Raw genomic sequence first — 11,453 nt, forward strand, 5'->3', positions numbered from 1 at the left:
ATAATATGTCTTTTATATATTTTGTATCTAATTTATACGTAATAAAAAAACATTTCATACAACTAATTATATATTATATAATTTATCTACAACTTATCTACAACTTTCACACATTATTTCTACCCAGTTAAATACAACTACAATAATATACAACTTAAATACAAATTTTATATAATATATCTTTTGTATATTTTTTATCTGATTTATACATAGTAAAAATAAATTTCATACAACTAATTATATATTATATAACTTATGTATAATTTTCATACATTATTTCTACTCAGTTATATACAACTACAATATCATACAACTTAAATATAATTTTTATACAATGTTGTTCAACTTTCATACAATAGTTAAATAAATAAAAGGAAAATATATACACAACAGAATATAATTTTTCTACAATTTTACTACAATTTATGCAATATAATGTATGCCATGCCTTCTCCTCCTCCTTCTTCTTCTTCTTCTTCTTCTTCTTCTTCTTCTTCTTCTTCTTCTTCTTCTTCTTCTTCTTCTTCTTCTTCTTCTTCTTCTTCTTCTTCTTCTTCTTCTTCTTCTTCTTCGAGTTTCAATATGAAATTCAGTCAAAATCAAGGCTAATCTTCACCAAAATCCCTCAAAATTGAGATATAAACTCCAAACCATATTCCCAATTATTTGTAACAACACCCAATCCAAACAAATAATGATTTTTGAAAACCCAAATTCGAAATTCAAACCTTCAAAACTTTTTAATGACTGTCAATGGTGGAATTGCTGCTCTTTTTTCCTTTGCTTTACATTACTGAAATTTGGGATTGAGAGATAGAGAAGACGTAGAGAGAATTCTCAATTCTTTGCAACATCTAATCCAAACAAACAATATTTTTTTAAAACCCAAATTCGAATTCAATGCTTCAAAGCATTTTAATGGTTGTCAATGGTGGAATTGCTGCTCTATTGTGCAAGATACGTGGGGGGGGGGGGGATGAGGAGAGAGAAACATTGGGGAGTGAAAGATATATTAGAGTAATTTTAGGACACTAATTATTATCATTAATTCCCTTAAAATGTACATAAATAGTAATTGAGTATATAAAATGTAATTATGACAAAACTTGAATAGGGAGGGAAATATAGTTTCATATAGTGTATAGGAATGTAAAAATTTCTATTTAAAAACTTAAATACCACATTTCTATATATAATTATATGTGTGACGGGTCTTATTGCGACTCAATTCTTTCTTTTATGGACCAAGGAGATACCATTAAGACTTGAACTCAAATTTTTACCTACTATGATAACATGTTAAATTGTGTGACTATGGTATTTAAAAACTTAAGTTGTCAAACGAAGTACGATTGTATTTACTTAATTATATTCTTACATGCTTAAAGGAAGGAATAATCTCAATGATATAATTCAAAAACTGTTGTCGTGTGTAATGCGTATAATATAAATTGTAGTAATTACTACTATTTCGTATTCACCACTAACTAGCTAACAAAAAGAAATAAAGAAATAATGGAGGGCAAAAAAATCGGCGATCAATGTGGGACCCATATTGACCCTACAACAAGGGTCCAGCAGTTATATCGTGTGTATGTATTCCCGCCTGTCACCACAACAAACTCACCACTAGAAATATCTCAAATCCCCACCCCTCTAAATTCACACACTCTCTTTCTCTCTTACCCTAATTCCATTTTCCATTTTCCATTTTCCATTTCAATTTTCCAAATTCCTCCAAAAAAGAGAGAAAATGAGAGAAATCTTACACATTCAAGGCGGCCAATGCGGTAACCAAATCGGTTCCAAATTCTGGGAAGTTATTTGTGACGAGCACGGCGTTGATCCTACCGGCCGTTACAAAGGCACCGCCGCTGAGTCGGATCTTCAACTTGAACGTATTAATGTGTATTTCAACGAAGCTTCTGGTGGTCGTTATGTTCCTAGGGCTGTTCTTATGGATCTGGAGCCTGGTACTATGGATAGTATCAGATCTGGTCCGTACGGACAGATCTTTAGGCCTGATAACTTCGTTTTTGGTCAGTCCGGTGCTGGTAACAATTGGGCTAAAGGTCATTATACTGAAGGAGCGGAGTTGATTGATGCTGTTCTCGATGTTGTTCGTAAAGAGGCTGAGAATTGTGATTGCTTGCAAGGTTTATTTTCGCTTCCTTTTTCGTGTTTCATTTCTAATCGAATTCTCATTGCGTACGGTTGTGATAGTGCTTATATATGATCTGTTTTCGTTTCCATTTCCAATCTCGTGCTCATTGTTTCTATTGAAATGTGCTTATAGTGCCTATACTGAATCTGTTTCACTTTTTCATTCCAAATCGCGTCTTCATTGTTCTGATGTATGCGCTTATACTTAACAGCACCGATATTTGATCTATTTCACTTGTTCATTCCAAATCACATGCTCATTGGTCCGATGGATGTGCTTACAGTTGACAGTACCTACATTTGATTCCTTTTTCCTGTTTCATTCATGAATCACATCCTTATTGTTTCTATGAACGTGGCTTTATTTGATCTCTTTTTGTTTTGATTCCGAGTGCTTGCTTATATTGTCTATGAATGTGTCTATAATTGTACAGTTGGCTATATTTGATCTTAACTACTAGCTGAATACAAGGTAGTGATAATGCTAATTCATACGCTTACATTCTAATGTTCATACCGGAGCCTAGTTCTCATAGATCACACAAATGAAAGCATGTGGTTCTTTAGATTAGCAGAAGGATAAAACATTATAACCTAGTTCTGGTTGTATTCCATTTTACTTTTTCGTATGCATCTCACTAGTCATACTCTCTTAGAGTTGATGCTGGAGAAATGAAACTTATTTTGTATCTGGATCTGACTGGTGGCAACATTTGTCAATTTCCTTTATCGAATAAATTATTCTATGCTCTGCTTAATCTGTTGATTGCTTTTTTCTATATTTGTCCAATGTATCAATTTGGTGATCCTCTTTAGATAATTATTACTGCTTGCTGACTCAGGGTTAGTTGATTATCGACTATTGATTGTTATATACTCTTTGTTTTATGGATCAGGATTCCAGGTTTGTCACTCACTTGGTGGAGGGACTGGATCTGGCATGGGAACTCTATTGATTTCCAAGATAAGGGAGGAGTATCCAGACAGAATGATGCTCACTTTCTCTGTTTTCCCATCTCCAAAGGTGTCTGACACTGTTGTAGAACCATACAACGCTACACTGTCTGTGCACCAACTGGTGGAGAATGCTGATGAATGTATGGTCCTTGATAATGAAGCCTTATACGATATTTGTTTCAGGACTTTGAAGCTCACTACTCCAAGTTGTAAGTATTTCTCCTTGGTGTTTACAAACAGTACGATCTGCAAGCTAAGTAAGCAAATGTAATAAATTTTTGCCTCTTTCTCTTGCAGTTGGTGACTTGAACCATTTGATCTCTGCAACCATGAGTGGTGTTACTTGCTGTTTGAGATTCCCCGGTCAGCTGAACTCAGACCTGAGAAAGTTGGCTGTGAATTTAATTCCCTTCCCACGTCTTCATTTCTTCATGGTGGGCTTTGCACCATTGACCTCTCGCGGATCGCAGCAATACATTTCCCTCACAGTGCCAGAGCTTACTCAACAAATGTGGGATGCCAAGAATATGATGTGTGCTGCAGATCCCCGTCATGGACGCTACCTGACAGCTTCTGCCATGTTTAGGGGAAAGATGAGCACAAAGGAAGTGGACGAACAAATGATCAATGTGCAGAACAAGAACTCATCGTACTTTGTTGAATGGATCCCTAACAATGTGAAGTCTAGTGTATGTGATATCCCACCAACTGGGCTGAAGATGGCATCCACATTTGTTGGCAATTCAACCTCCATTCAGGAGATGTTTAGGAGAGTGAGTGAGCAGTTCACAGCCATGTTCAGGCGCAAGGCTTTCTTGCATTGGTACACAGGTGAAGGAATGGATGAAATGGAGTTCACTGAAGCCGAGAGCAACATGAATGATTTGGTTGCAGAGTATCAACAATACCAGGATGCTACAGCAGATGATGAGGAAGAGTATGAAGAGGAGGGCGCTGAGGAGCATTATGAATCCTAGACATTTCTAAATTCAATATTGCTGCTTTTGTTAAGTTTCTGCCAAGTGGACTTGTTATTGTTTCTATTGTCTCCTTTTCACTTGAACTTTCTGTTTTGATTTGGTGAGAATTGAATATTGAAATGTTTCTTAATGGTCTAAATATGAGCATACTGTATTACAGTAGCTTCTTAAAGAGTAAAGGGTGATGGTGTTTGCAGTTATCTCGCTGTTTCTGGCACTCACTTGGGATAACTTTTAACAGCATTATACTCCTATTATATATAAATATTCCTCTGGATAGAAAAATATTCTTCGTAATATATGATTTCATAACGTTTATTGTTACTTCTATTTGATTCATCGTTTTTATCTCATTTTCTTATACTGATTTTCTAATTAGGTAATGAACAGAAAAGTAGCTTAAGATTACTTCTACTTGGTCAAATGTTTGAATTTTTCACCTCACTGGTTGGTTTGAAACAACAAATCACAATGAACGTTTGAAATTTATGTGCTATTGAATGCTTCGTGCATGACTTAATATTCAGAATGCCTTAATTTCTTTCCCTAGAGGAGCTGAAATAACAAATGAAATTGTACCTCTTTTGCAATTAGAGGGTCAGAGTTGTGAGTTTCTTCTTCAAAATTAAATCAATCAATCAATAGATGCAGAGTTTTTGTCGTGTACAAAAACTTAATTGTGTTGAACATTATGGTGATTTAGCTATTGATAAAAGTGTATGAAACTTCTTTTTACATATTTTTAAACTCAGTCTTTCTTTTGGAGTTTTTGATTCGAAATTGGAACTAAACTCTATCTTTAGCAAACTTTATGTTTTAAATTATCACCAAAAATTCTTGAAACCTAGACATTCAGAATTTTCTGTAAGAACCATTATTGTCAGCCAACTAGAATTTTATTTTTATTTGGGATAGAGTGATTGACTAGCGAGTCTAATAGATATGTTTTCACCTTTTTATTAGTATTTCTAAACTTAATGTTTGTGCCAAAAAAAAATAAAAAAATTACTCCCTCCATTCACTTTTACTTGCGAAGTATTCCATAAATAAATTTTCATTTTTACTTGTCACTTTTCATATATCAAGAGAAAAATAATTTGTTTTTTCTGTTTTTCCCTTAGCATTAATTACTCATTTCAAATTATTTTTCAAATCTATTAAGACTATATACCAATTAAGATGAGTATCATGGTAAATTATGCACATTATTTATTATTTTTTAAAGGGCGTGCAAAGTCAATAGTGAACAAGTAAAAGTGAACAAATGAAGTATTTTTATTTCTATGTTGAGTGTAACGGTCAACAAAAGAACCACAGGCATTACTAAAATCACAAATACATTTTGTAGCAGTTCTTTTGGGCCTGCAACCACTCTAATATTTATAATTAGTTCAATTAATTAATAATGTTTACAGTAATGACATAGTCCGTAAGTTCCCTTTGGTCAAAGATATCATAAAATCTCACGGAAAGCACCAAATATTACCCAAAGTTCAAAATATAAATCATATTCTCTGTGCCCTCTTGCAAATAATTATTTGCAATTTAATGAGCCGTAGATTTAACAAAACTTGTATATCTATATTATATTAAAAGCACGAAGGTCTTTAGCAAAATGTCGTTCGCCTTTTTTATCCTTTAAAAATAAAATTTACATTGTACAAAATCATCATTTTAGTCATTTTCCTAATATTTAGGACATGAAAATTAATGTATGGTTTACTTATAAATCTTTCCTTATTTAGTTGTGTAAAAAGTCCTAATTTATAAAATTTAAAAACCAGTTTATATTTATATTATAGAATTTGTTTTCTTTTAGAGTATGTAACAAAAATATAAATAAATGCAACCAGTTTCACGAATAAAGATCAAATGGTCTCAATTTAAAACACTTGAACATATGAATGTTGATCTATCGAAGAATGCTTTCAATTTTAAGCCTAATACATTTCCTTGTTATAGTTAAACTACTTTTCTACTAAAACAATATTTTTCCATTTGTCAACCTTTTAGTATAATATTTAAAAACTACACTCAATAAATACAATAACTAAATAAGAAAACATTTAAGAATATAAGAGAGAAAAGTAGTTGCTAAGAGTCAAAAACACTAATAATTCTACAAACACAAATATCTAAAAATAAATTATAATTTTTATCTTTTAAAAATATATCAAAAGCACGAAGTCCTTTGGCGAAATATCGTTCATCCGTTTTACCTTAAAAAATTACTGAAAAATAGTTATTTAGTTATTTTCATAATATATAGGAATTTGAAATCAACTAAAGTTTTCGTTATTAACTCTTTCCTTATTAAAACCAAGAAATATTAATATTTAAAATTTTAAAATCAATTAAAATTTACTTTAGATTGAATGGGTAAATAACTAAACGCAAGAATTTGTCTATATTATTGTTGAGTTATAGGTTAGAAACCTGAAATGTTGTGTTAAAAAGGAGTGTATCCTCCTTTTAAGAGCTCTAATATCTATTTCTTTTATTTTTAACAGTACCTTAAATTAAAAATATTTTATAAATTCATTGATCTACAATACAAGACAAAAAAGTCTAACAGATTTCAAAACAAAATATCTTTATTTGAGAAGTAAAAAATGAATATTAACACTAATTTTAATAATTTTTATAATAAATTAAATTACTAAAGAAAAAATAGTCATTAATTATTTTTCTAATATTTAGGACATAAAAATTAATTAAAATTTTAGTTATTAAAGTTTTCTTTATTTGGACTAGATATGAAATCGTAGTAATTAAAACTTTAGAGCAATTAAAAGTTTACCATGTATAAAATATTTTTTTTTACTTGAACTATCTAAATATAGGTTTAAGTTAAAAAAGGAATTCTTTTAGGGCATAACTTTGTTTTCTATTGAAGGGCCCTTTAAAAGCTCGTTCAATTGATTCTTCTTTTTCTCACTGAGCCGATATTTTTTGGGTGTTCATAACCCAAACTTCAAGCATATGTTAGGTAATTTTTTACTTTTTATGTCACTTTACCCTTTATTTACATTAAAAGTTATTCCCTATGTAGTTTATTAGCATAACTGTAATGTAAATGTTCTAATATTTATATTGTACGTGCTTCTATGTTTATAATCCAAACAAGTCAATATAATTTTTAAATCTTAAAGTATTATTCTACTACTGTTTAAAAAGGGCATGAATCTGATTTCTATCATGATGTTAGCCAAAAATTCACTCGCGATGTTCAGGTATAAACTATGTAACATAATTATAATTTCTTACTAAAAAATTATTAGAAATTTAAGAGTACAATATTCTTCTAATTGCCTTCACAATGAATCACAACTGAAGCATACAATTCCGTCTAGCAGCTAAGCAATAAACATAACCAATAATTATGAGTTTATGATTTCATAACAAAGCAATACTCTTGACAAAAAAAGACACCAGAGATTGTTATAGGATCAATATTCATCATTTTTAGAAATTATATTTTTACTTATAATTTTTATTTTATGATTGCATCATATTCTTTAATAATATTTATGTAATTTTCAACAAAATTAGTACCTATTAATATAGGGTGCACGCGCAATGCGCGTATCATAAGACTAGTATATATAAACATGAATTTCGTGATTCCTTCTAAATAATTCTCGATAGCTAACTTTATACCACAAGTGCGCTTTAAATTCATTAATAAAGAAAGCAGAAGCCGAAAGCTAAATTTAGAAAAAGGAAGAAATAATATTCACCTCGTGTTGTAAATTATTAGAAAAAATAAGCGAAGATAAAAGAGTAAAAAATAAAGGAAGGGACATATGCATATGTCATGGAAGTACAAGGACAAAACATCGCTCGGCTTCATCAATATTAAGAGAGCTCGAGCTTCTCATATCCTGAATAATATTGTCGTTATTTGCATACCCTTCTTTCATTTTTAATCAAACTAACAGAAAACAACGCAATCATGGAGTAAATGTAATAAAAAAAATTCATATAGCAAGCCAGATTTACACACAAATACAAATCCCTAGAGAGGGTGTTGTGAGCCAATCTGACTTGGTTAGAGATTATGGGCCAGAAATGTGGAATGAGGCTAATTTAATTGGGACTATTGGGCCAAGAGGTAAAGGCTCAATGATTAAACAACCAAATAGAATACTAGTACGTTATATTTGGGATCCAGGGGGGAGAAACACGATATGCATATTATTTGTTGAGTAAAATGTCTACTTCTCATCTTCTTTCTCGAGTGTCTGTATCCTCTCATCTCCATTCATAGTCTGAGCTTCTCATCCTTTCTTCTCTATCTTTTGTATTTCAGTTTAGTATCTCTAATTCCTGTAATAGTTTTGAGTTGAGTTGTAATTTCTTGTCACTGTTGAAGTAATAGAAGTGTTGAAAACTGGTTTGTTATATTGGTGCTTTCATTGAGAGGTCTTCAATGGAGGACCAAAAACTCAAACTCAAGGCTCTCATTGATGCATCTGTGAAGGAAGTGACAAATCCTTTTTTCAAGGATATTGTTGAGATCAGGTGTATGTTACAAAATGTGGTTGGGAAAATGGCTCCAACCGCTTATCAGTCTCGCTTTGGGTTGCGTTTGCCCATGAAAGCTATGTCGGTGAAAATATCCAGATTCAGCGGTGATGATCCTGCGACGTGGGTATTTCAGGTAGAGCAGTATTTCACACGCTATAACATTCTTTCAGATAATAAATTGTCACTGGCTTCTTTATATTTGGATGACGAGGCTTTGGATTGGTATTGCTGGTTATATCGAAACAAACAACTTACGGATTGGGGCCATTTTGTGGAAAAATTATTTATTCATTACCGAACTCGGAGTCAGGAAGCACCTGACATGCGTTTAGCCTTTCTCTAGAAGCTTACCACAGTGGACTATTGTCCAACACAAGCTGCAGCTATCCCTCCATGGAGTGCCATGGACAAATCACCCTCGCCTCAATACTGGAATCCACGCTTGGACTGCAACAAACTGAACTCTACCCACAAGGTGTTTGGGAAAGAGCAGAATAGGGAAACTGATAATGTTGTAGATGATAAAACACGAATACCAACAAGTGATTCTACTAAAGCCGAGGTGAGGACGATGATGCAGTTGTACTAGTCAAAGTTGATGAAGGCACTGAAGTTTTGCTAACTCAACCAAAGAGAAGATGGGCAATTCAGATTTGGATGACAACAAAGAGGATTCCATACCTCTAATTAATTCAGTTGGGAATATACGTCCCCAAATAGATACATCAGAGATATATGTTATTGCAACTTCTCTTGCTTGTGGCTCTAGTAAACAGAAAATTGAAATTGCATCCTCTAAAGACGTGTATCTTGCTGAATTTTTCGTGGAGCTTGAGATTGTTGAGAATCTATGTCTTGATAAATTTATCATGAAGAATGAGGATAGCATTCCAACAAGTGACAAGCCTTCTGATAAAATAATGCCTGATGTTGAGCATGGGAAATCTACGGTGGGATTCACTGATCGTCATATTTTGAGGCAATATCCATTTGATCCTGGCGCTAATTTCTTTATTGTCACCATTCCCATACCAGCGAGGGATCCTTGTATATGATATCCGGGAATTAGTTTTGAGTTCAGGGCCCTAGCGGGTTCTACAAAGAACATGGAGGCACATAAATTGTTTGAAGAAACTATAAAAAGAAGGAGCTGTTTATTTGCAAATTTGTATGATTCGGAGCATGTAGGTGGAATTGAAAGGGGTGTCAAATGCAGTTGTAATTTTAGAAAATCTCATGCATCATATAAGCTACTGAGTGAGTCTATAACACTTTCTTTTATGTGTTCTTTTGATGGTGCTTCTACTCATATTGAAGAGCAATACATAATTGATCAGTCTAGGCATTTACAGAGTGGAAGAGCTCTTGAGCTTAATAGGTTATACCCTGATATGCATCTAAGCTGGTGATTTGCATTAATGAACTTGTAGCTACTGCCCTAGTTAAAATGTATACCAACAATTCTCAATTGGACAATGCCGAGGTGTTATTTTCTAAGACTGTACAAGAGTATGAGATTATTGCCATTCATGCTACATTCTGTATATGGCCGAACACTTATCAGAGGCAAAGGGAGGGATTATGGATCTTGAGTCAACTGCCTCATCCTTATTGAATTTGAATTTTTGGAAAATAAAATTTATACATGAACCTACTATTTGGAGTAGACATCTGTCAGATATATAACCATTTTCTATCATGCATTTGCTTCGGTTGTGTGCGTCATTCCGGCCTCTCATGATTGTGCCCCTTCTTTTAAGCTTCTTTTATTCTATCCTTTTTTATTTATTTTTCATTTTCCCTCTTTTTCTTTTTTAGTGGTGGTCGAATCCTATAGAGATTGCCTACGTATCATGTCCCCGCATGAATCAGATCGTGCGTAGTTATGGCACGAGTGCGGAAAATAGAGACACCATTTTTGGATTTTTCAATCTTTATTAGTAAAATGTTTTATTACAAGGCAAAACATTTTTGAAAGGAAACTGACAGGCTTGATACAGACTACAAACTTTATACAAAAAGGGAAATACAAACTCCAACGGACAGTAGACTCTGAAGACAAGGAAAATACAGACTCAAACTATGAATGTCTCAAAGTTTTGAATTTTGGCGCCCGCGGGGCGCGTTCGGCCTCGCCGCGGGCTTTGGTGCAAGGCCCCTTTACAGATCTTTCAAATCTTCCATGATCTGGTGAACATAAATCATTATTGAAGCAAAGAAGGTGGTACGGGACATATCCTCACAAGCTAGGCAGTTTATGGTGATGTAGTGCCCGATATCGTCGATTCTTCCCTTGATTTTGTCCCTTTCCATAAGCAATCGCTCTATTTGTTGATTCCGCATCCCCAGCACTTGAGCGTTGTAAAAGAGTTGATCCTGAAACTCATTCATCTATTTCTTCATTTGGGCTATCAGATCATAGTAGCGCTTCCTATCTGTTCTGGTATCTCGGGCTTGTCTGAAGATCCGCTCTTCGTAGTCCCTCTTCATTTGTTGCATGAACCGTACTTGCTCTTCTGTCTTCTTTATCCATTTCACCTGGATTCTCGCTAGACCAGCTTTAGATTTTTCCAGGTCTTCTTGATACTCGAGGACTTTCTTCTTTAGACCGTTTATGAGCCTTTTCTCAGCCCGGCTTCTCTCCTGGCTTCTGGCAGCTATTTTCATTTCCTGGATTTGAGTTTTGAGGACCTCGTTTTCCTGAGCTAGTTTTCTCCTTTCTCCCCCATCTACAACGATATGCAAATCTTTCTCAAATTTCAAATCCATAACTTGCTTCTCCAACTTGACTATTGTCACCCTGTACTCGTGTTCTTTAGCCAA

The 11,453-nt window shown here is 33.5% G+C and overlaps 1 protein-coding gene across 1 annotated transcript; it reads left to right on the forward strand.

Moving 5' to 3' along the window:
• The first annotated feature begins 1,615 nt into the window (after window positions 1–1,615).
• Window positions 1,616–4,239, forward strand: LOC107815756 (tubulin beta-1 chain). The gene is made up of 3 exons (XM_016641389.2): window positions 1,616–2,156; window positions 3,060–3,329; window positions 3,418–4,239. Exons 1-3 carry the CDS (start codon window positions 1,754–1,756, stop codon window positions 4,095–4,097), a joined length of 1,353 nt encoding a protein of 450 aa, XP_016496875.1. The 5' UTR covers window positions 1,616–1,753; the 3' UTR covers window positions 4,098–4,239.
• The last annotated feature ends 7,214 nt before the right edge of the window (window positions 4,240–11,453 follow it).

Source organism: Nicotiana tabacum, chromosome 12, assembly GCF_000715075.1.
Source record: "Nicotiana tabacum cultivar K326 chromosome 12, ASM71507v2, whole genome shotgun sequence".
Lineage (NCBI taxonomy): Eukaryota > Viridiplantae > Streptophyta > Magnoliopsida > Solanales > Solanaceae > Nicotiana > Nicotiana tabacum.